This window comes from Dasypus novemcinctus, chromosome 15 (genome assembly GCF_030445035.2).
Source record: "Dasypus novemcinctus isolate mDasNov1 chromosome 15, mDasNov1.1.hap2, whole genome shotgun sequence".
Lineage (NCBI taxonomy): Eukaryota > Metazoa > Chordata > Mammalia > Cingulata > Dasypodidae > Dasypus > Dasypus novemcinctus.
In genome coordinates this window covers 42,414,484-42,440,642 of record NC_080687.1, presented here as the reverse complement: position 1 = coordinate 42,440,642, position 26,159 = coordinate 42,414,484, and the positions used below count along the sequence as shown (strand labels likewise).

The 26,159-nt window shown below is 39.7% G+C and overlaps 1 protein-coding gene across 2 annotated transcripts in view; it reads left to right on the top strand.

Moving 5' to 3' along the window:
- GPC5 (glypican 5) overlaps positions 1 to 18,741 on the top strand; it is a 1,751,919-nt gene extending 1,733,178 nt beyond the window's left edge. For both annotated transcript variants that reach the window (XM_071208238.1, XM_058276507.2), the window contains exon 8: positions 15,256 to 18,741. In XM_071208238.1, coding sequence (XP_071064339.1) covers positions 15,256 to 15,413 — 158 coding nt within the window. In that variant the 3' untranslated portion in view covers positions 15,414 to 18,741. The remainder of the gene's footprint in view (positions 1 to 15,255) is intronic.
- The last annotated feature ends 7,418 nt before the right edge of the window (positions 18,742 to 26,159 follow it).

Genomic DNA, 26,159 nt, shown 5'->3' with positions numbered 1-26,159 from the left:
ACTGACTTAGTACTTCTCCCCATACAAACGTATGGCATCCCGCCACACACTATTGTTTGGCCTTTAGATGCCAAGGAAGTTACCTCCCTCATCATGAACAATGCCCAAATGCAGATCCTGGTAGAGCTCTTTCGCGGCTCCTTTGACAACCACTATCCTCATCACCGATTGCTGCAGGGAATGTCTCAATTGGCGTTTTCCAACCCGTTCCGTCCATTGCCCGCACGGAACCCGATCCCTTCTGCTATCACTGCCTTCACAGATGCCTCAAAAACGGCGTTTGCTGCCATCATATACACTCCTGAGAATCCTGAGCCACGGCAACTGCTGTTCGCAAATGACTCTTCTGTTCAAGTGGGCGAGCTTCTAGCTGTCGCTGCAGTCCTCAATCTCCACCCAGACAAGCCTCTCAACATCTTTACTGACAGCCTATACACTCTTCAGGTGTGTCGCAGCCTCCCGCTTGCTACTTTCCTACCAGGTGACTCAAACATCAATTGGGCGCTCGCCTTCGTACAGCGACTACTTGAGGCGAGGCAGCAGCCCTGGTTCATTGCTCATATCAGAAGCCATTCTGGCCTACCAGGACCGCTGGCTCAAGGGAATGACCTCGCTGATGCTTCTGTGTCAAGCCGCCAGGTAAACCCGGTCCTCCTACATGAAAACCCTGCCGACGGGCCGCGGCTTAGAGATTTTGTTAATCAAGCCAAGCTCCTGCATTCCCAATTCCACTTCTCCGTGCGGTCCATCCGGAAGCTCTTCCCAGACCTTCCCATTGAAACTTGCAAACACCTTGTGCGCGCATGCCGGACTTGCGCGCCATTGTTGCCACTTGGGCCTTTGCAGCCTCAGGGTGTTAACCCCCGCGGCCTCCGCCCAAACTCAAGGTGGCAATTAGATGTCACTCATGTCAGTGCATTTGGCCGCCTCAAATATCTTCATGTGGCAATTGACACCTTTTCACATCTGTGCTATGCAGTCCCTCTTACGGGGGAAAGTGCTAAACACTGCGTCCAGGCGCTTCGCCAAGCTATTTTGTTCATGGGAATTCCATGGGATCTCAAGACAGACAACGGACCAGCGTATCGCAGTGCCGCCTTCGCCAGCTTTGTGCAGATGTATCACATCACGCATCACTTTGCCATTCCATACAATACACAGGGGGAGGGAATCGTCGAGCGCACTCACCAACAGCTCAAGCTACTCATTCAAAAAGAAAGGGCCTCCTCTCCCCACAAGGCCCCAGCCGACATCGTGACTGCCTGCCTCATTCATCACAATCTCCTAACCTTCAATGACCATGGACTCTCCCCCACCCATAAGCACTGGGGACCCATGTGGCAGCCCTCGCAAGTTCCCCTTGTCCATTGGAAAGACCCTGCCACAAATCGTTGGCAAGATCCAGCTCCCCTCCTAGCACAGGGGAGGGGCTTTGCTTGCGTCTTTCCAGAGTCTGAGCCGCAGCCGCTCTGGGTTCCTGGGAGTTGCATTCGGCCCGCCACTGACCCACTAGTTCCACCGAACGATCAGCACCCTATGCCTTCGGTGAGAGATAACATTGACAGTGGATACGGCCCAGAGGTCGCCCCATTCACCCGGATCCAGCACCAGCCATCATCAAGATGCCGCATCGTCAGATGATGCCTCTACACAGCCTCGCAGCCGTTCTCTTCGTCCTGGCTTCCCTCGCTCTCCCAGCCGCTGCCAACCCGAGTCACCAGCCCTTCAATTGGACCCTCTCCCTCTGGCAACAAAAAAGGCTCCTCGCCTCGAACGTAACCGCCTCCACCCCCTCTTTCACAACTGATGTCGCCAACCTCACTGGACGCACGAACCTTCCATCTTATGAGTGGGGGGGACACAACCCCGCTGCCACAGGTTTCTACATGTGCCCATCCTCTGCCAGAGGATGCCATGACCCAGCGCACTATTACTGTCCTTCCTGGGGGTGCCCACAGATGGTCCAGCGCCCCTAACAAAGACCCATACCTCACTCTCCAGCATAATGCTACTCGATGGAACACCATCACACTCACAGTCAAAGACCCCAACTCCGACCTCTGGTTACGAGGCCGCATGTGGGGAGCCCGCCTGTATGCAGTAGGCTACGATTATGGCGCCATTATCACTATAAAAAAGGAGCCAATTCCCACACGTTCCACCCCAGTGGGCCCAAATCAGATTTTCAATCCTCCAAAGGCACAGCCCCCTTCTCTGCCCCGCTCCACCTCGCCCGCTCCTTCGCCCGGCACCCCCCTCGCCCCTGCCTCCCTCAGCTCCCACAACCCCAAGCCTCGCCCCCAAGCCCCCAAGCTCTGTACCCCAGCCCCCTCCCGTCGCCACCCTTTTAGGTCTCGCTGGAGCAGGCACGGGGATCGCCGCCCTTGCCCTCCGGCAGGCGGTCGATCAAGATATTACCTATCTCTCTCCTCCCGTACCTGCTCCCATTCCTAGGCCCCCTTATCATTATCCTCTTAGCCCTCACTGTGGGCCCCTGGACCATCAGAAGGATAGTCCAAAGATCAAGCCAATGCAGTGTTCAGCTCCTTTGTACAAGTCCACTACCAACACCTCGCCACCGCTGAGTCCCCCCCCAGCCGTCCACCTTGCCCCTTCCGCCCGCACCACCTACTCCAGACCGCACGCCTATAGCTTCTTGTCTTCCTCCCCTCACTTCTCCCCAACTGTTCCTCCCCCTCGGGCGGGGGGTCCGGGGACATCACGAGCCCGTTTCGCTGGCAAGGCTCGGCGCGCGCCAGGCGCCGGCGTGCGCCGACCCTAATGGCGGGCACATGCGTCCTGGCCAGATGCTATGTCGTCCGCTCACGGCCAGCCGGTCCTCGTGGTCTCCCCCCACCCCTCGTCCTATTCCAGTACCCATCCTTATAACCTCCTTTTCCTTCTCCTCCTCATAATCCTTGTCTTTTGTTGCTGCGCACACCGAGTTATTCACACCCACAGTGCGCACCAAAACTTGTTGCCTCTATTTCCTTTTAAAAACAAAAGGAGCAATTGTTGCCGCCTTTCTCCCCCCTCCTCCCCTTCCAGCCCCCGCCGTCCTTCCCACCAGTCCCGCCCATATTGCCAACCCACAATCTGCCCTCTTCCCCAGTAACTGCTTACCTCAGGTCTATCCATCAGCTTCAGCCTGTCCACAGCCGCCCTTTAGCCAACCCTCCCTTCATCACGCCCCTCCCTCTACCTAACCCTATATAGCTAAGTGTACTTCCGTAATAAAGCAGACCTGTTCTTGCGCTCAAGCGGTCTCCGTGGTTTTCCCCCAACCGCGCGTCCCCCATGCCTGGAGAACCGGTGCTCCATCTTGGAGCACCCCCCGCCGGTGGTTCGGCAGGAGCAAGCCCCCCCGACTCTTGGGCCTGAGCGAGGACGAAACCCTCTCGCTCAGCTACACTTGTTCAATTTTTTCCATTCTTTTCTTCATCTCTTCTTTTGTATGTTCACTTTCAGAGGCCATTTCTTCAAGCTCACCAATATTTTCTTCTGTCTCCTCAAATCTGTTATTATATGATTCCAGTGTTTTTTTAATTTCATTGATTGCACCTTTCATCCCATAAGATCTGCTGTTTTTCTATGTATGCTTTCAAATTCTTCTTTGTGCTCATCCAATGTCTTCTTAGTATCCTTAATCTCTTTAGCCATCTCATTGAATTTATTAAGGGGATTTGTTTGAACATCTATGATATTAGTTGTCTCAACTCCTTTATGTCATCTGGAGGCTTATCGTCTTCCTTTAACTGGGCAATAGCTTCCTGTTCCTTGGTGTGGATTGTAATTTTTTGTTGGTGTCTTTGCATCTGGCTTACTAGAGTATTTTTTCTGGGTGCAGTTTTTCTCTTTAGTTTAGGGCTTCCTCCCCTTTCTCCCTTGCTGGTTATGCAGTAGGAGCCAAGCAAGTAGTTGGTGCTGTGAGCTGTGGAGGCTCAAGCTGCCTTCATTGCACCAGGGACCAATGAAGCTTCTTCCAACTTTCTCTTTTGCCAGGGGTAGGGACAGAGTCACAGCTATGTGGAATAATCCATTTGCAGGCCTAGACTTTAGTTGCCCAGAGACACTGATGAAGCTTCATATCCCTTTCTTCCCTATCTGGGGCAGGGATGGAGCTGCAGATGTGGGCAGCAATCTATGCAGTATGTGTCCTAAGATAACCGCAGTTGCCCTGGTAGACTTCTGATTTTCAGTCTATGCCAGCCAAAGTTCCCTGCAGTTACCTGTATAGGCTGGTGCAGGGCTCCTCAGCCTTCTCCCTGCTGGAGGTAGAATTGAAGCCTAGGCAGGCTGCAGGCTGATCTGTGTGAAAGAAACTGTCAGCCTGGCTTCCCCTCAGGCTGGAGGTAGGGTCAGAATGGTGGTTACTGGCCTCTTTCTGACTTGGGCTGGTTCTCACCTCAGCTGTTCCCAGGGTTATCTCTTAGCCAGCCAAGTCTCCCAATCAGTAGCCGAAATCGGCAGCCGATCTTCTCCTCTCCTCTTTCTGGGAAATGGAGCTTCCAATTCCTATCACAGAGAAGCTCCTGGGGTGGCTTTTGCCACCAAATAAGCACCGGCCTCCACAGCTTGGCTGGTAATTTCCCAGAGAGGCTGGCACAGGTCCCTGCAGCTTCCTCCCTGCTGAAGTGGCACAGGGGCCTAGGCTAGACTTGCAATATGATCTGGATGGGAAGAAGCTGGTCCGCACCAACACTGGAATTCTCAGTCTGCCCTGCTTCCCCTCGTGTGAGGCGCAGAGGTATGATGGCGGCTCCCAGCCTCTTTCTGACCTGGACAGGCTCAAATAGCTGTTCTCAGGATCATACTGTAGCCCACTGAATTTCCTCATCATAGCTGAAATTGGTGCCCAACTGTCTCTTCCTCCCCCATTTTGGGGAAGTGGAGCTTTCAATTCCAGCCACGGAACAGCTCCCAAGGTAGCTTCTGCCTCCAGTGGAGGATGGGCACCGGCCTCAGTGGTGTGGAGCGCACTATTTACGATTCTTTTCTGTAGATGGGCAGTCTCCTCTTTCTATTCCCTCAAGGATATTGTAGGATGCTCTTCTGGCCTCCTGGAGCCTCCAAACAGGCGCTTTCATCTAGCTCCAGAGAGTTCTGGCTATTTACTAATTGCCCTACAGTGGGAGCTGACTCTAGCTGCTCCTTACTCCACCGCCATCTTGTTGCTTCTCTCTCATTATTTTTTTTTTAATCCATTGGCCAACTATTATATAACTTGCTGAAAAAATAGGGTTACTTATTGCTATAAGTAGTAAAAGCAGAATGATTGTACAGTTGAAGAGTCAAGGTCCCTAGAAAAACCTCTTCAAGCATACAGTCACTCTGTCCTTAATCTTTTATTACAGCAAGTCCCCATGGTAAACTTGAAATTAGGACAGCATTTTTCAGTATATAACCTGAACTCAAGCAATCCAACATCCTTCATGCTCCTGTCAATCTAAAAAAAAATGATACAGCTTTATTCTAAACCATCTCAGATTTGGACACCCTGATATTCAGTCAATATACAAATGGCTGTTTTTGGTATAAATGAGCATCAGTAGTTTTGATTTGGCATAAAAAAGATCCATAGCAACTTTATTCAGAAAGTACCTGTCAAGCTAATTTCCATATATGGATTTTTAAAACTTATATCCAATATTTCCTTTATTTAATGTAAAATTCCAAGTTCACATCTATTTCTAGGCTTTTATTTTGCCCTCTGAGTTGCTGTATTATAATTTTATGTCTTTATATTAAAAGAAACTGAATGAGGGAAACATGTTTTTACAACTTTGTAATTCTCTGATCTGGATTAAATTTGCCACTTTATTCATTCACCTAATTATTACTGAATGCTTACTAAGAGAATACAGAAATTAATCAGGGAATCACTACCCTCCAGGATATATATATAGCCATAGGTTGTCAGAGTAAAAAGGACTTTAAAGATCATGAAAGTCTATATATAAAACTATACCTTTCTGCATCAATAAATATCTACTTCTTGAATATTTTTCTAATAAATAGATGCATTTAATTTTTAACCCAATCCCCCATTTGGTGGCATATACTTTTTCAATAACAATGTTCAGATTAATATTGTGTACATAAATAAATATCTATAAATTTTCTTAATTATTTCCATAGAATTGAGTCACAAAAGCAGAATTCTTGGGTCTGGGTATAAATACAATATAAACACATTTGATATATTTTGGCCAAAGAAAGTTTGTACCTTTGCCAATACTGGTTATCATCTCCTCTTTGTTCCCCTTTAGTCAACTAGACAGTAGAAAATTGATTCCTTATTGTGTGTAGGATTGCATTAAACATTTATTTTCTTTGCAGCAAAGGAGACTTTTTAATAGTTTATGATCACATAATTTTTCATGTAAATATCCATTTATTCTGTTTCACCATTTTTCTCTGGGAACGTTTGTAATTTTCATATGGACTGTGAAAGCACTTTACATGTTACAGATGTTACCTCTTTGAAACAGTGCAATATTTTCTCCTCTTGGCTATTTGTCCCCTTAATTTTGTTTTGTTTTTCCATGTGTACAGAGATTCTCTTTTTTTTAATGAGGTCAGAAATATCAACCTTTCTTTTAAAGATTTTGCCTAAAAAAGGTTTTTCCTTAACCAAATGTAAATAAAAAATGTTAACTTATATATTTCATTTGCTTCCCCTTATATACTTAAGCCTTTGGCCCCACAGGCATTTACTTTAGAAATTGCTATGGGGTAAAAATCTAACCGTTTTCCAATCAGTGGTCAATTAGCCAGCACCATTTTTTGAACATTTTATACATCGTCTCTCACTTAAAATTCTCTCATTTTACAGTTCTGGTAAATGAGTGTTATGTCTAAAGTCATCCAGTCAGACTCTGGCAGAGCCAGAGTTTTACAGCAAGCCCCATTTTCTGAATGCATAGTGGCTAAAAGCATGGTGCTGGAATCTAAAAGAAGCTCTGAGTGGGACAAAACTGGGATTCTGCCACAATCATGAGATCTTGGGTAACTTACTTCTGTAACGCTTTCCTAATCTGCAAATTGAGGGAAATAATTCTCCCTAACTCATTCTATTGCTGTAAGAATGAGAGTTATTGTTCAGTTTATCCATTTAGCAATATTCATTTAAATCCTACCACAAAATGAAGCATAATATGAGGTGCTGGATACAGAAGAGAACAAAACAACAAAGGATAACCTTCTGGACCTCACATTTGGGCGGGGGGGGGGGGGGGGGGAGTTGGTGGCACTGCGCAGACCATAAACAAAATATGACTGTTGAATATGTTAGATGATGTAGCAGTCTGATATGGTTATGAATTCCAAAAATAGATATTGGATTATGTTTATAAACTGATCTGCACCTGGGCCTAATTGAGTTATGATTAGGGCTTTAATTGGGCCACGTCATTAGGGCATTGAGTCCCTGCCCCCTCAGTGGGTGGGGATTCACAGATAAAAGGCATGGCAAAGGACAGTGTTGCAGGTTTTTTATGTTGGAGTTTTGATGTTGGAGTTTGAGGCTGAAGCCTTAAGCTGGAGCCCTAGGAAGTAAGCTCACAGAGGAAAGAGAAGCAAGCCCCAGGAAGAGAGGAACCCTGAACCCAGAAAGAAGCAAGACCCTAGAATAGAGGAACCCAGGAAGCCTGAACCCTTGCAGATGTTGGCAACCATCTTGCTCCAACACGTGAAAATAGACTTTAGTGAGGGAAGTAACTTATGCTTTATGGCCTGGTATCAGTAAGCTCCTACCCCAAATAAATCCCCTTTATAAAAACCAACCAATTTATGGTTATTTTGCATCAGCACCCCATTTGGCTGACTAATACAGATGGTGATAAGTACTATGGAATAAAATAAAACAGAGAATGCCCTTTGATTATATTATATTCAGTTGAGGGGCTTTTGATTAATCAAAGGGCATCACACTCAGAGGAAAAAATAAGTTTACAAACAATCTCTTTTGGGGGGGGGCGGTTCACAAAATAATCTCAAACTGCCACAGAAGTGTTGGCTTAAACAATGGGAATTTATTGGCTCATAATTTTGCGCCTAGAAGGACTCCAAAGTTGAGGAGTTAACAAAGCAATTCTTTTTCCCTGAGAACTATGGTGTTCTGGGCTGGCTGCTGGTATCTTTGGGTCTTTGGCTTTTCTCTCAATGATAATGCACATGGTGATGTCTTCTTCTCTGTTCTCTTCTGGGTTCCAATGACTTCTGGCTGCTTCTCATGCTTTCTCTCTGTGGCCTTCTCAATAAGATCTCCAGTAACAGGATTAATATCCATCTTGATTCAGTTGGCCACAATTTAAGTAAAAACAACATCTTTAAATATTCCTATTTACAATGGGTTCATACCCAAAGGAATGGATTAATATTGAGAACACGTTTTTCTGGGGAACATAATTCAATCCTTTGGCTTTCTCTCTGAGTGAATTGTGAATTCTTGGAAGGTTTTGAAAGGCAGAACCTCGAGTTATGTGGTGTAATCTAATGGTGGTATTGTAAGCAGTTTCCATGAAGGTCAAGGAAAGAAGCAGGAGTTCAGGTAAGAGAATATAAAAATAATTCAGGCAAAATTTGATGGTGACTTGGTCCCAAATGATAGTGGTGGAGAAGAAATCAAATGCAAATATCATGCAAATTAGGTGCATATCAAAATAACCAGCACAACGAAAGCACCCGACAAATATTACATATTATTCTGCTATACCATCTCATCAGGAAATATGTGAGAGTGCCCACTAAAGACGCATGTTTAGTTAATTCTTAATTAAATCTTTATGATCATATTCTTCAATGTTCTATACAAGCTTTCATTGAATTAAAATATACTAACAGGCATAAATACACAAATTAAACTTTCAGGTCACATATATAAAGGAATGGTTATTGGTTGCCTTTATAGGTAACATAGTTGGTTCCTATGGTAGGCAGAATAATGATGCACTCCAAAGATGTTCACACCCTAACCCTGGAATTTGTGAATATATTACCTTACATGGTATCTTAGAAATCCTGGTTGCTAAAATATATACCATACAATGGTATTTTCCTTTGCCAATGCAAAGTACCAGAAGACTGTTGACTTTTATAAAAGGATTTATTTGGGATAAGGACTTACAATAACAAGGCCATGAAAGTCCAAATTGAAATACCATCAGAGAAGCTTTCTCAGCAAAGTCAGCTACTGTTGATCCTGGCATGTTTGCCACATGATGAAGCAAAATGGCCACCGATCTCTGCCCAGGTTTCATCCTTCCCCTTTGGGCTCACACTTTTTTTTTGAGCTCCTTAGGCCCAGTCTCTTGAGGCTTCATGCTTAAGTGATCCTGAAGACCTCTCTTTCCTGGCATAGGGCTTATTTCTTTCGGGACTCCCTATGCTATTCCAGTATCTTCCCAGTTTCAGCAGTAAACTATCAGGTAAATGGCTCATCTCTCCCCTGGGGCCTCAGCTATGTGAGCTCCTCACATAGCAGGATCAAAAATGGTAGAGTGCTATCTTCCTGTCTATTTGAGTGAGTCCATTTATATCAGACCCAGCAAGGGGGCAGGGACTCAACCTGAGTCATGCCTCAGTGATGTAGTTCAGTAAAAAGCCCTACAGCAACTATGGTGTTCTGGGCTGGCTGCTGGTGATCTTTGGGTCTTTGGCTTTTCTCTCAATGACAATGCACATGGTGATGTCTTCTTCTCTGTTCTCTTCTCAGTTCCAATGACTTCTGGCTGCTTCCCATGCTTTCTCTCTGTGGCCTTCTCAATAAGATCTCCAGTAACAGGATTAATACCCATCTTGATTCAGTTGGCCACAATTTAAGTTAAAACAACATCTTTAAATATTCCTATTTACAATGGGTTCATACCCAAAGGAATGGATTAATATTGAGCACATGTTTTTCTGGGGAACATAATTCAACCTATTACACATGGCAAAAGGAATTATAAAAATGTGATTCAGTTACAGAATTTGAGATAGAGAGATTATACAAGATTAAGTGGGTGTACCCAATGTAATCACAAGGGTCCTTATAAGTGAAAGAGGGAGGCAGGAGAATCACACTTAGAGAAGAAGATGTGACAGCAGTAGCAGAGGTCAGAAACATGATTGCTGGCTGGGGCCACAAGCTAAGGAATGCAGGCAGCCTCTAGAAGCTGGAGAAGTCAAGAAGTGGATTCTCCCCTTGACCTTCCAGAAGGAATGCAGCTCTATCAACATTTTGCGCTTAGCCCACTATAACTCTTTTCAGACTTCTGACCTCCAGAACTATAAAAATAAATTTGTGTTCTTTAAACCCCTAAATTTAGGTAATTTTTTATTGCAGCAACAGAAAACTATTAAGTTTCTAAAGTTTTCTTCATATCACCTGGATTTGTTCAAAACAATTGCCTGGAAGTCAAGGATCTAAACTGCTCTTCGATCATTTGTCATTTATCCATTCTGAATTTTAATTTCTATACTTATTAATGAAAGTATTGGACTTGCTCAATATTTCTCAACTTGTCCAGTACATCTAAGACAAGGTCTGGAAACATCACCCCAAGTGGTGAGCACGAGAGAGATATTTCACTTAAGTCTTAGGTTTATCTTTAAATATTCATGGGAGATAAATTCAGAATTGGAAACTTAGCTTTACAAGACTAATGAGCTGATGTCTTCACCAAATAAGAAGCATGAAAAAAAATTTAGGAAAGGAGAAAGAATAGAGATTAAAGGAGACTTAAAAGACAGATCGGATAAATTTAATGTGTGGAATGTATATGAAGCTTGATTGAGCAAATCAACTATAAGGAATTATTGTAAATTGTGTTAGGTGTGATAATGGTATTGTAGTCATATTTTAAAATATCTTCATCTTTTTAAGATACATGCCAAATTATTCGTGGGTGGAAATAGTATAACATATGTAATTTGCCTCAAAACATTCCAGGGGGAAAAGTGATAGAAGATATATTAAACAAGACTGAAGATGTTAATTGTTGAAGCTGAGGGGTGAATTTGTGGGGAATCTTTAAACTGTGTTCTTAATTTTAGTGTATGTTTGAATATTTTCAATAATAAAACATTTTTAAAAATCTGCATTTTACATTTTTCAATATCATACTGCATTAGTTTTTATATGAGCATCAAATTGTAAATCATCCTTCTTATAGTAAAGTTGGTGTCCCAAGTCATGTTTTGTAAGATCCTCCCATGTTCCACCAGAGGAGTGTGCCATGCCTATTCCATTGCGGCACCAGATGAGTCCTAAATGCACTTTCAAACTCTGACATATCCAAGGCTGTAGTTTCATTGAAAACAGATCATTTATAGAGAAAAATAATTTTAATTTTGAAGTTAACTTAGCAATGATTTCAAATAACAACCAGAAGTCCTGCTTCTAATATGTATTTCACCATTGGAAGATACCATCTCTTTTTCTCTTTAGAAACATCTAACTATGATGAAAAAAGTTGTAAGTGCTTAATATAATCAGTGTCCAACACAGCATCTGATGCAGATCTAGTAGGCTATAAATGTTGTAAATGAGTGAGCAAATTAACAATAAATAAATTATCATTAAACATAGTCATTTTACAGTTAGTGAAGCTATTGGAGAATTTGAGATATGTGGACAAATTAAATAGATATGTATGTATAGAAAGAGAATTACTTTCCTGCTCTAAGTAACAGGCAAGTGTGTGTGTGTGTATATATATATATATATATATATAACAAAAGAAATGGCAATCCAAGCCAATCTGATTCATCATCATTCACCTGCCCACACATATTCTATCCAGTTGCTTGATTAATACACAAAACTAGTATATAATCTGCCATCCCAGATGACAAGGAAGGGCAAACAAAATCTGCTAAAGCTCTTTATGGGCAACATAGCTGATCTTCTTTGTTCCCAGCTTAGTGTCTTCTGGTGCCCAGCACAAGAAAGCAGCAGAGCAGATGCTCAGAACCAAGACCAGGGCCAGAGGAGCTGGGTTTGAAGTCTGTCTTCACTGCTCCCATTACTTAACCTCCCAGCGCCTCTGTTTCCTCCTCTGTAAGAGCAGGCATAACAACAGTGCCTGCTACATGGTATCCTTGTGAGGATTAAATGAGTTAACATTTGTGAAATGTTTGGAACAGTATCTGGCACCATAGCAAGTGCTTTGTATACGATGCCAAATTAAATAAATATCACCACTTTCTTAGCAGAGCATTTCCTGACAGAGTTCTATACGGTTCATATATTTCTTAGTAGCAATCATGAGGCACACACCTGAGTTTTAATATTACATGACTTTTTATAGCAACATGACTTCCCACCCCAGACCGTAAGCCTCCAAGGACAGAAATATGAATTTATCGGCACCTTTTTCTTCTGCTATTGCGCATAGAAAAGATTATTCAAAACTTGCTTTTTAATATTTAATTTATTAGTGTGATAAGTCCCCAAACTAATTTTTCTTGTATGGGTCTTTGGTTAGGATTTGGTATAATTTACAGGATCAATCAATTAAATTTCTTTAAGAAAACAATCCTTGCATAAGTAATCAGTTGGGCCTTCTTGACCTGTTACGTTTAACAGATGTCAAGGCCAGGTTGTGATATGATACAAAACTGTAGCCCCGGCCACTAAACTCTTGATGTGATCTTGAATTTTTTCATATACTTCATATACTTCTTATCTCCATGGGCCATAATGCTTACATTTATCAGTAACATCTCTACCTCAGATCTTAATATGGCATCCAATTGCACACAAGGTATTTCTCTTGGAATCTTCTAACTTGCGTGCCTAAAATTTAAGACTTTTCTACTTACATATTTTACTCACCAAGGTATCCCCTTATCCCAGACCAATACCTGGCAGATGAATGAAGGAATGAATGAATGAACGTAATACCCACTCAGAAAGGCATAAGAAACAGTTATTCATGAGTCCAAACTAGATAGCACTTCACAGTGCCTAAAAAGAACAGTAAATCCCTTAAAGCACAAATTTATGTAGTTATCTTGGAAAAAAAAATGTTTTTTAATTGCCTAGGGTCCTCATAGCTCCTTGTTAAGCTTTAGCTTAACAAGAGGCATAAAACCATGACTAAAATATTCACACTCCACTACAGTCCAATAAAAAACATGAATCACTAGTTTATTCATCTTGCCTAATGACACAGAAGGGCAAAACAAGTACCCAAACAATGAATAATAATGCAAGAGCTCTGACTGTAAAATCAATGTGTCAGACCAGCAGAGCCGTGTTTCCTTTTAATTCTCTTATCCTTTAATGCAGTAGAGCTTACCTTTAGCATTTTATTTATATATTGACCTATTATATAAATATGGACTTTTCCTTATATGAAGTTTTTTTTCAGTCTCACAGTAATTAAGATATCAATATTTGTGGCTTTAGTAACAATGAATTTAAACACATTAATTGTGAGGGATGGTGTCATGCCGTGAGATAATTCTGTCACATGAGCAAAGAACATTGGTAGCACTGGATAATAAATGACGTCAGTAATTATTTAAGTATATCATACTAAGGTAACTTTAAGCAAACATTTATTTCATTCCAAATAATGAGGGAGGAGATCTAGTCTCCTCCCTTAGCTTGTCAGGTTTCTTAACACACAGAAGTAATAACCAGGACGTGACTCAATCTTGGGTTGTTACTCTGCCTTTTGTTTTTATTGAACACTTCATCCCTAATTTTAATAATCCTGAGTACACTTTATTAACTAGTTCTTTGATCTCTTGGCAGATGTTTACACTCCCATACCCACAGATGTTTGTGTATAAATAATATAATTTAAATTTTACTACTATTATTCCTTGATATCTTTCCAACAAATATCTTCTATGTAGTTTATTCTAATACAAAATAAGATCTATACATGCAGTAATGCAAAGACAAACAACCAAATTTTTTTTAAAAATGGACAAAGGACTTGAATAGACAATTCTTCAAAGAATACGTACAAATAGTCAATAAGCAGATGAAAAGATTCTCCACATAATTAGTCACAAGGGAAATGCAAATCAAAACCACAATGAGATACCACCTTACAACCACTACGGTGACTATTATTTTAAAACAGAAATTAACAAGTGTTGTCAAGATGTGAAGAAATTAAAACCCCTGTACATTGCTAGTGGGATTGTAAAATGGCTCAGCCACTTCAGAAAACAATTTGGTATTTCCTCACAGGTTAAATACAGAATTACCATATGACCTAGCAATTCCATTTCTGTGTACATATCCTAAATAATTGAAAGCAGGGTCTCAACTAGATACTTGTACACCAATGTTCATGGCATCATAATTCACAATAGCCAAAAGGTGCAAGCAACCCATGTGTCCATCAATGGATGAACAGATAAACAAAATATCATATATACGTGCAATGGGGTATTATTCAGACACAAAAACTAATGAAGTTCTGATACATGCTACAACATACATGAACTCTGAAATACTATGCTAAGTGAAATAAGGTAGGCAAAAAGAGAAAAAATTGTTTGATTCCACTCCCATTAAATGTAGAATAAAAAAATTCATAGAGTCTGAAAGAAGATCAAAAGTTACCAGGGACCAGGGAGAAGATGAAATGTGGAGTATTATTTCTTAATGGGAACAAGTTTCTCTTTGGGGTAATGGAAAAGTTTTAGTGATAGATATTGGTAATAGTAGCATTATCTATGTAATGATAATGAATGTAATTAATGTCCCAAGATAGTACACTTAGAAGTGGTTAAAATGGCAAATTTTATGTTATAGATATGTTACAATAATATAATTATGACATTTAACTAAAATGAAATAAATAATATCTGTAGAAAGTCTACCTTTTAAAATGTCTTATTTTCTCTTAATGTTTTTATTTGTATGAGAACATTTTCCACACAGTTACTACAGTTGTTACATCTCTGGGACAAACTATGATGCCATATCTCAGTAAATTTTATAAAATATCATTTACTTAACTATCAATGACATTAAAGAAATATTCCAAATACCTTACAAAGCTGAAAAGGTTCTTACCTTGTTCCTATGAGTACTCCCACACAAAGGCCAATGCTGTCCAGTTTAAGTAGGGTTGGAGTACCAGTGTCACAGTAATCTGGTGTAAACATAAATAGAGCCTGGTGTACACGTAAATAACACTGTGAAACAAAGATGGCGTCCACACTTCACGTTTAAGAGCTGTTCTGGAACTATGAAGGCAAGTGGACATGCATCATCTTGTGTTTTCTTCTTTGCCTCTGCAGGGATGCCAGATGAGATGAACCTCAGTGATGTAAAGCAAATCCAGCAAACAGGCGGTGCCCATTCTTTAGATACAACTGGAGCAGGATTTACAACAGTGGCTGAATCTAAGACGTTTACTCTGATGGGTGTGGTGATGTTACTTCTTGTGTTTTGGTAACTGAACTCTTCAGTCCTGATACATATGTCTTAACAGAGTCTTGATAGCTCCTCTCTCTTCACATGCCTGAAATATTTTGCAATATAACAATTATATTTATGTAAAGATAAGTCACACTAAATTCTTAGATGCCAAGTTGGAATGTTCACAGAGGTCTCTAAAAGTCAACTTTTAAATGATAGGAAGTTTTAAAATATGGCTTCTTTGAATTTAACTTAAATCTTCTTGAGTTCTAATGTATTGCTTCTGTAAATGTGAAGAGCACAGAGGTAATTTTGAATGAGAAGGATTTAGTGGAATTATTTTTATTCTTCTTGATTACAAACCCCTTCTTTCTAAAAAAATATGCTAAATTAAAGGTGTATTTGCAGCACTATGAAAATAATACACAGTATTTCTTAAAGTATTAGAACTGAAATTTCATTGAATGAATCAAAACACAGAATGGCAAGTAGCATGCATGCATTTTCAAGAGATTCTTCCACTCTTTGCAAGCTATAGAACATACTGAAAATCTTTACATTATTGAGTAGATTACTGGGGAGCATTTCACATAATTTTATTGAAGAAGCTTGATGGTTTTTACCAACTTTAATTTAGCCACTAACAAACCTTAAAACTAAGGATTTTGGTAGACCTGATTTTGTATCCCATTATATTCAAAATGCATCTTGGGTATTGTGGTTTTGTCCCTTCCTCTCTCTTAATGGATATAGCTAAGTTGCATAAGACATGACCTGCTCTAGGAATATCTCTAACAAAGTTGTTCATTATTTGGTGGAAATTTTAAAGAATATAAGTCATTTTATTTTAGAAAAAAAAAATTGATTCACCAGAAAGACCCTGCTGAGACCCTGGCCACAAGGTCCCATTTGGAACTCTTTCTGGGGTCAAGAGGAAGTCCGGAACAAATCCAAACAAGCCTCCCCATTGGTCCCAGATAACTCCAAACAAAAGGCCTCATCATTGGTCCCTGATACCCAACAGGTGGGGAACATCAGAAAACCAATCAGAACAGCAAACTGGGACTCCTCCTCAACTTTAGGAAAGGGCAAAAGGAAAGGCCTTAAAAAGGCCTCACCCTGCAGCACACCTGCACCGCGTCTCGGGCTGTATACATTTTTTCTTTTCTCTGATTTCTCAATAAACTCTTTACTCCCTTGCCTACAGTTAAACGAAATTTTTTAAATTGATTCAGCCACTTTTAAAAAATATCGTTTGTTATTTTCTTCCTTTTAAAGCCTGATGTTAAGCAAACAATTGGCTTTGTATGCATTCCTGTTTCCTACGAATATCTACAGGCATGTAACAATATAGAAAATGTAGCTTGCAGTGCTTTAGCTCTTTTCCTTTTTGCACATTAGTAGAGTTGCTAATCCACAGTCTCTGATTTCCCAGTTGCCGTAAGATGCCTCAGCAGACACTGATTCAGATAAATCTAGGGCCGTACTTAAGGAGGAAGAGATAAGTCAGCTTTTATTAAGTATCACATCCAGTCAGTAACCAGAAAATAAAATTAATACAAAGTGACAGAATGGAAAAGAGAAATACTGAACTTGTGAAATGAAAAATTCAAAAAGATTTTAAATGACCTCTGACCAACAATTCAAGTGGACTCAGTCAACAGTAAATATGAGTGTAAAAAAATCAATCTTGCCAGTTCAGGAAATAATATATGATCAAACCATGTTCTCCCTTAAATTCTCAATGAACTAAAATGATCTGACAATGGTCAACTTGAATCACACTGTGTTTAAACTGACCAAGCACATTTTATCATCTGTTCAAGCATAGCTCAGAATTAATTGCAAGTGTTGTTCTTCCTGCCCATTCAGGATGTCATTTTCTTAGGCTTCCTCTCCAGACTATAATATTTATTGCCTGATTCACTCAATTTATAACTCATTTGCCCTCAGTGATAGCCCTCTACACACATACACACACACACACTCCACAGATTATAAACCTAAACATTAAAAAAAATATTTTATTTTAACTTCAGCTCTTCATTTAAATCACTCTCTTCACAATGTAATACTAAGTTACCCAATTGCAATATTCCAGCCAATGTCATAGTTGGTTTGCTATGCCAAACTTTCTGAACTGACCATAGTGGAATTTTAAAAACAAACTGAAGAGCATGACTTACCTGTCAGAGATGTATATCTGGATAAATATATAATAGATGATTATTTTAGATATGGCAGGAGATAGCTAAAAGCACAACGGTACCATATTCAAATAGTATGAATGAATTTTATATAGAAATAATCAACTAAATTTTAAACATGCAAATGTGTGTTGTCCACCTCCAGGTAGGTACTTTGGAGACTATATATATCAAAATGGTGCTGCTAGAGCTCAAAACACTTGAAATTTTCTTAAGAGCCTAAAGCATATTTTCTAATATTCTCAGTGAGTTTAACCCTTTTTTAATATTCTACTCTGTAGCATTTTGCATTTGTGTAGTTCTTTATAATTTAAAAAATTACTTCAAATGAGATAAAGTATCTCATTTGACCTCCTTCATCCCTCAAGGACAGTCTTGATTTTTAGTCAAATAAAAACAATGACACTGATTTTTTTAATGTGCTTCTGAAGAGTTTTCCAAAAGCAAGGTCAAAAATATTTTTTGACAATAGTAAAATGATTAGAATCTGTGTCTAGTTTCCAAAATGACTTAAAGGCTAATACCCAAGTGAATGTATATATTTTAAAATATCATTCACATCTTTTATAGTCACATCTTATCTTGGGGTACTTTAAACAAAGCAGTTTTCTTGAATCCCTGACTTATTTTTATATAATTTAAGTAATCACTGAACATAGTCCAGCATTTGGGGAAGAGTCAGTTAACAATCAGAGCTAAGGCAGACTTGTAAAACACCATGATAAATGTTTCTCATGCATGATCTCATGTAATCCTCCCAATAATATTATCAACTCTATTTAGAGGAAACTGAGGTTTAGAAATGTTATTTGTCTAGTATCACGGAACTAGTAATAGAAGAATCACATCTGGTGAAGATAATGCCTCTAACAAAACTGTACATATCCCTGGTTCAAAGATACGATAGTTCTAAACAATAACAAAGAAGCATGAAATAAGCATAAAAGCATTCTTAGGTTAAGTCTCCAAAATATATTTAAAAATAAATATAATTGATGGTATAATTATAATTATATGATTATCTAACTGCATATTAGTATAAAAACTTAATGAAAATGAAAAATGCAGACATGAACTTTCTTTTCCGCTCCAATCATTACCATATGTTCAAATCTCATTCAAATATAGAAGCCCCAAAAATAAATAAGCTACCAAAAATGACAAAGAAAACACCCAACATTTCTAACTATCATGGAACCACAGAATTTTTTTTTCTCTCCAACTAAAGGGTGTAAAACATTTATTTCGATAAGACACAGGATGAATTAAAAAAAAGATTGATAAGGAGGGAGGGAGGGAGGGAGGGAGGGAGGAAGGAAGGAAGGAAGGAAGGAAGGAAGGAAGGAAGGAAGGAAGGAAGGAAGGAAGGAAGGAAGGAAGGAAGGAAGGAAGGAAGGAAGGAAGGAAGGAAAGGGGAGGGAGGGAGGAAGGAAGGAAAGGGGGAGGGAAATAAATAAGGCTTAGAAGAATATTATTAAAAATCCTAGATTTGCCTTTTTGTCTTCTATTGGTTCAGGCAATGCTTAGCAGATATATTATCTGCAGTATTCTCTTCTCATTAAAGAACAAAAGTTAATAACACTCCCAAATACTTAGACTTTCTGAAGTGCTCAAAAATGATGCTTTGAAAATGACTCAATTAACTTATTGCTAAATGTTTTCGATCATTTAAATTATTGTTTCTATCATCAGAACTCTCCAGGTTTCTTCTGGAGAGAATGAATTCAACCTAGACATTTGTTATTTTATGAGAAATTCACAGAGCAGGCATGATGTCAATATTTCTTGATGCTGCAAACTTCTGTATCTTATACAATCATATGAGTAGTTTGAAAATTAAGAAATAATAATTCTTAATGTTTTTCATTATAACTCTGGCCATGTCAAGTTTTTATTTAATTTATTTAAAATGCAGATTATTGTGTATAAATTGTTGCTGATTAAAATATAGATAAAAATGTATTTTTCAGGTTGGAACTCTGCTTTCTTTGTCATTGTCATTGGTAGAATTAAATAGTGACATGAATTGTTTTTATACTATTATTTTCTAAATTAAGATCTAATCAAATGCAGTTCTTAAACTATCTTCTCTGACTCCACTCGAAAAAAAAAACAACTGAAGAATTTCATCACAATATAATTTATATCTTCAGAGTAGCAACAAAAATAACTTATTTGGAACAAGGCAGGATAGGGATGAATGTTCGTGGAAAAAACTGCAAATATCTGATTCAATAGTTTGTCAACTCAAGCACTTGTCTATCAGAACTTTGAAAACATCTTCTCCAAGAAGTCTTAGAAAAGGTGACAAAGAAAGTTTGACTACATCAAAGGGCAAAGTGAAAGAGAAGGGGATAGAGGAATTTGAAACTTGCCATAGAAATTAAAACAGAAGAGTGATTAGGGATCAAAACTGTTTAGCAACAGAAAGGATGAGATTGAACCCTAGGAATAACTTGAAAGGTAAGTAAACTACTGTTCTCAAGAGTTTCAATACATACCCACTTTTGAGAAGAACTGAATCAGAATGAAAGAGTTAGAGGAAAGAGGGTATCTCTGATTTTTCCTGAGATGACCTAGGTGAGGCTACCGGGATGGAGAAGAAATACCAGAAAACAGTTTAGTTGTAACACTAACACTTTTGTTGTAAGAGAAACCCAGCAAGCACTTGTCCTGTTCTATCTCTTTAAGGAATCAAGTCAAATTAGCAAACCAATGTGCTGTGTCTCCCCGGCAACACTCCCTGCCCCCACCCCCCCCACACACCACACTTCCTTGCAATTTTTTCCATTTCTTTTTTGTTTTCTTGTTTGTAAAATGGAGATTAGATAATGTAATATCTATCAAGAATCCTCTGGTCCAGGAAAAGCCTTAATTGTTCACATTTGTTCCTTTCTTGTTTAGCCTTGTGTTAAAATGCGCCTGCTTACAGAATGAGGCAACACCGACATATTTTATCATGGATTCCGGCTGGAATAAGCTTTTGCTAGGGGAAGAGAATAATGAACAAGGGTTTAGGAAGGCGAAACAGAAGGAAAGAAAAGGGCAGGCAAGACCCACTCCTGCCTATTCCATGTTTTGCTTAGCTTCATCTTGGCAACAAGGCTTACACAATGAAAATGTATTTTACAACTGTTCAGAGTTGGAGAGGATCCTGCTTTTATTGATAATGCAGCAGAGTTAGCCCTGACCCAGTGTTCAAATGTGAATTAGTCTCTAATTACAATAAATTGCAAACCTCAACCTCTACACATTGTTGGAATGTCTCTTTGACTGGCACATTTAGACCACCATGTCAGGTAGGTCTCTGCTACAGGGTAGAGCACAGTGCCAGGGTGATGAGAACTGTTATCAATGAGCTAACAGCATGCTGCTCAGTATATCACCTACCAAGGGGGGGGGGCGGTATTCCTGAATGGCAAAATTATTTCCTTAAGTTCATATTGCTAATAGTTGACAAAGCAGGTATTCTAAAACAGGTCAGACTTCAAAACCTTTCTTTGACTGCATCACTCAATATCCCACAGGCTCAGAATATCTTTGAGTGGTCAGGCAATCGGGTTGGCAAGATTTTATTTTAACATTTTTCCTTGTTTCATTCACATTGTTTTTTCTTATCTAGCCTGTCAGATATTTTTCTTTCTTTTGTCTTTTTATTTTTTTCACATCTCAAATTCAGCTCTGGTAATAAAGTTTAGCATTTTAAAGAGATTGCATATGCCAGAAGGGGAATCTGATGGGGCAGTTGACTCAGTCATTGACACAGTCATCCAAAACTGCTAGAGAAAACAGAACAAACACAGTGTCTAAATTCAGCAAATACCATTCATTACCTCTTCGAAAGTCAGTTTATCATCTGTAAAATGATGTGGCTGAGCCACATGATTGCTAAATTTTCTCCTATATTTTTAGAATTCTAGATTTCTAGACTAAAGCAGGAAGCACTATGGGGGAGGGGGAGCTGGATTCCAAACTACTTTATTTGAAGGAAAGGTATAAAATGAAGGGACGTGGTAGATGACACAACTTTTAGAAAAGGTAAAAGCTCTGGGGAGGCTCAGCTCTCCTCGTCACTGGTTCCCAGGATGTGTTTGGCAAAGAGATACTCTGCCGAGCTAGATCCAGTTCCCCTCTTGAGTCACACAATTCCTTGATGGATTTCACCTGCTCCTTCAGATAATCAGTCCCAATGAAGTCACACAAGGGGAGGTGGTTTGTGTCCATGAAGAGTTTGTGCAGTTTCACACTTTTTCCCAATGAAACCCATACACCATAGCATTTTGCCCACTTTCCCAGTCAACAAGTTCTGAATTTTTGATGTCGTGAAGGGACATCATCACCGCATTGGTTCTGCAGCTTCATAAGTTTCTCAGCGTGTTCCCTCTCCTCATGAGACTGATGAAGAAAATATTTGGCCAAGTTCTTCAAAGCCACAACATTCACGGTAGAAGGAGTGAGCCATGGACTAATAGATGTAAGAAGCTAGAGCCCCAGGTTGGTCTGGCCCTTGACGGCGGCCTCCAAGTCTTAGTTGTCCTTCTAGGGCACCTGGATGGGGATGTGGTCATCATAGTGGTAGCCACGGTGACTGTGGCAGGACTTGGGTTAGTCCAACTGTAAGGAAGTAAAGAGGGCTGGCCCAGAGGGCCTGCCAACCCACCGGGGCGAGCACCTGTTCCCTTCAAGCCCTGCTGAAGCAGGACACCGCAGCCACCCTCTGTGAATACGTATGGCCAGGAAAGCATTATTGAAGCAGTGATATAGATTTTTTTGTTTTCTTGGTGTCTTATACAATAAGCTATTGTTACTTAAAATGTAAACAATACTTTAAAAAGTAATGCCTCAAATGTGATTTTAGTTATACTCTTATGTATATTATGCATATTATAAAATAAATGTATATTATCAAAGAAATCCAATTTCTCATACATTTGGGATGTTGCTTTTCTGTGCAAGCTTGACTGGAATAATCTTTCCATGAGTAAGGGGAAGAATAGTTAGAATAGATCTTCAGCTGGATAGGACAATATACCTGAGCAAAGAAATCTATCATATTGGTAAATATATTTAACAACTACTTGCTTTTTGTTCTATCCAACCTTATAGAAGCTAAGATCTGGGGTCCTCACTAACTCAGCTGTGGTCTAGCACAATATTCAAAAACAAATAATACATATAAGGACACCACTGAAAGGCCAAAGACGGAAGAGTTTAGACGCAAGAGATGAAGTTGCAAAAGTTATTAGGTGGTATTTTCTCTACTCATAGGTTTTCCCAAGAGACCCTTTAAAATAGGCCTAAACAAATGCGGTTGCCTCTGGTGATTTATTGCAGAACAGGCTGACAGAGCAAAGGAGTATGTTATCTGGGCCTCTAGTGCAGGGACTAATTCAGAAAATGAAGGAGGAGCAAAAGAGCAGCAGGTGAAGCAATTACTCTATATCATTCTGCAAGCAAGCCAATGGAGACTTGGAATCCCTGCTTATTTCAAAGGATAGCCTTTCAATATTGTTTGTAATTCTAGTATCTTATTGTCCTCATTTATAAAAAGTTCAATGAGACTCTATGGGATTTTCATTACAGATGGTTAACTGCAATGAATTTATAATAAATTTTATTTCTACTTTAGATATCCATCTATTACAATATGGCTGTGAATGAATGTGAACAAACAATAAATATGTATTTATAGCTAGCTATGAAACATATATATTAATATGCTTATCATTATGTTATGTGTATGGCTATATCTGCTACAATGTGTCATTATGTCAAATTATTCTTGGTTTTCTTATTCAAAGATTGAGAATGTCAATGAAATAGATAACCTGCTTTAATTAGAAATTAAAAATTTCTAATTTTCCATGTGGATTTTCGTTTTTAATTTCAAACATATCAGCATTAAACAAAGCTCTGAAATAACAATAACAATGTGGGAATTAGATGAATCATAAATAAGGTCTATACTGGAGAAATCCTCACTTACACAGCCTTATACACAAATCCCTTTTTTTTAAAAGAATGAGTTGCTACAATGGTGTGCCGTGATATTAAAGGTTCAGGGTACAACAAAACTTTCAGCAAATTATCCATTTATTATTTGTACAGAATCAAGAGTCCAGAAAGGGCAAATAATCTCCTTATCATTTATACAGTACAAAGGGTTCAAAAGAGCAAGGAAAGAATTCCCATCATGGGCATCTCCCATGTTTGTGTGATTTTATCACCTGGGGGAAGGGGATGTTGAGAATAACAAAAAGGCCCAGCCAGACCGTAGGTTATGGAATAGCACACAGTAGAAAAGGAAGAGGTGCTATCAGAAGGCTGGAGCATGGCCCCTAAGCTTGCATTTGTGACTTCCCCAGAAAAGGTGGTGAGGGTAGGTAGGTGAGGGCTGGGTGATGCCTCCTTAACAGGTGGCTATGATTTCTCTAACAATGGGTGTAGCAGTTTGATATGCTTATGAATTCCAAAATATATACTGGATTACGTTCGTAATCTGATCTGTACCTGGGCATGATCGAGTTATGATTAGGGCTTTAATTGGGCCACATCATTAGGGTGTTGAGTCCCCACCCCTTGGTGGTTGGGAACTCACGGATAAAAGGCATGGCAAAGAACAGAGTTGGAGCTTTTGATGCAAGCGTTTCTTATGTTGGAGCTTGATGCTGAAGACTTAAGCTGGAGATCTGGGAAGTAATCTCCCAGAGTAAAGAGAAGCCAGCCCCAGGAAGGAAGGAACCTTGAACCCAGAGAAAAGCAAACCACAGGAACATAGGAACCCAGGAAGCCTGAACCCTCACACTAAGGTATAAGTGACTGATAGGATTGAGAATCATTTGATTTTAAAACTAGATGGAAATTTAAAGATAATACATCCCCTATCATTCAGAATAGGAAGCTAAAATCCAGAAAGGATATGTGAATTATCTTAGGTAAGAGAACTGGTTTGAAACATTGGAAGAAGAAAAACTCTTATTTAAGAGAAATTCTGCAGTGAATCAAAACTTTTGCTTCAAACCAGTTGGAAGGTGCACTGTGAGACTTTGAAGCATTTTATGGATCCCAGAAAAGATCATGTTCTTGAAGTTAATTCATTCCTGTGAGCATGAGACCCTTAGATTGGATTGGATCAGTTGGTGACCTTGATTGGAGTATTTCAGTGAGGCTTGGCCAAGGCTGGGTTGTGATTCTCTGGCTAGAGTCCTTTATAAACAGGAGAGGGAAAGATCTTTAGACACAGAGACACACAGAGAAAAAGCCACAGAGACAGAGTGTAGGAACCCAGGTGGTGAGGCAAGGAAAGAGGCCCACAAGAGGCTGAAAGAGATGAGACCCAGAGGAGAAGGGAGAGACAAGCCATACGCCTGGTCATCAACAGCCGAGCTCAGGGAGAAAGCAAGCCTGGAGGAGAAGGCAGAGACCAGCAGAGCTGTCATTGTGCCCTGCTGTGTGGCCAATCACCCACAGCTGACAAGCAAACAACATAACTAATGATGCCTTGATTTGGACATTTATACAGTCTCAGAATTATAATCTTTTATCTTAATAAATTCCCATTATAAAAGCCAACCAGTTTCTGGTATATTGCTTTCAGCAGTTTTCAGCAAACTAAACTTGTACTTTTATATATCCTAATATTCAATAGAAATTGCACCAAGCCAGGAGCACTAAACAGATAGAAATGGGCCAACATACCACCTTAACAAAATATGCTTAGACTATTGATTTTAAGAATCACCAAAGGGAAATTGAGGTTATTCAGAGATGTTGCAAAATCTTAATACCTTGGTACTGATTAAAATAGAAATAATTTACTATAGCATCAACAAAATGATTTTGATATAATTGTCAATCTCTTTTAAGAACAATAATTCTGAGTTTTGATAGACTTTGCCAAAGTCTTCCAGACATCTTGATGCATAACATTTTAACATACAGTTTATGATTTTTAAATTAAACAAAAATTTACTCCGATTATACAGAATATACAATTTGTTTTGTGTCACACTTAAAGGTATTTAAGGGAAGCAGATGTAACTCAAGTGAATGGGCTCCCATCTACCATATGGAGGGTCCCAGGTTCGGTTCCTGGGGCCTCCTGGTGAAAGCAAGCTGACCCATACAGTGAGCTGGAATAACAAGATGATGCAACAAAAAAAGACACAGAGTAGAGAAAGCGAGAGACACAGCAAACCAGGAAGCCAAAGTGGATCAAGCAATTGAATGTCTCCCTCCCATGTTGGAAGATCCTAGGATTGGTTCCCAGTGTTCCCTAAAGAGAAGATGAGAAGAGAAGACAAGCAGACACAGAAGAATGTGCAGCAAATGGACACAGCAAGAGCAAGCAGCAGAGGGGAAGAGGCAAGAATAAATAAATCTTTAAAAAATAAATAAAAAAATAAAGGTATTTAAAGTAATATCTGGAAAGCAGACTTGGCCCAGTGGATAGGGTATCTGTCTACCATGTGGGAGGTCCATGGTTCAAACCCTGGGCCTCCTTGACCCATGTGGGGCTGGCCCACATGCAGTGCTGATGCATGCACAGAGTGCCATGCTACACAGGGGTGTCTGTG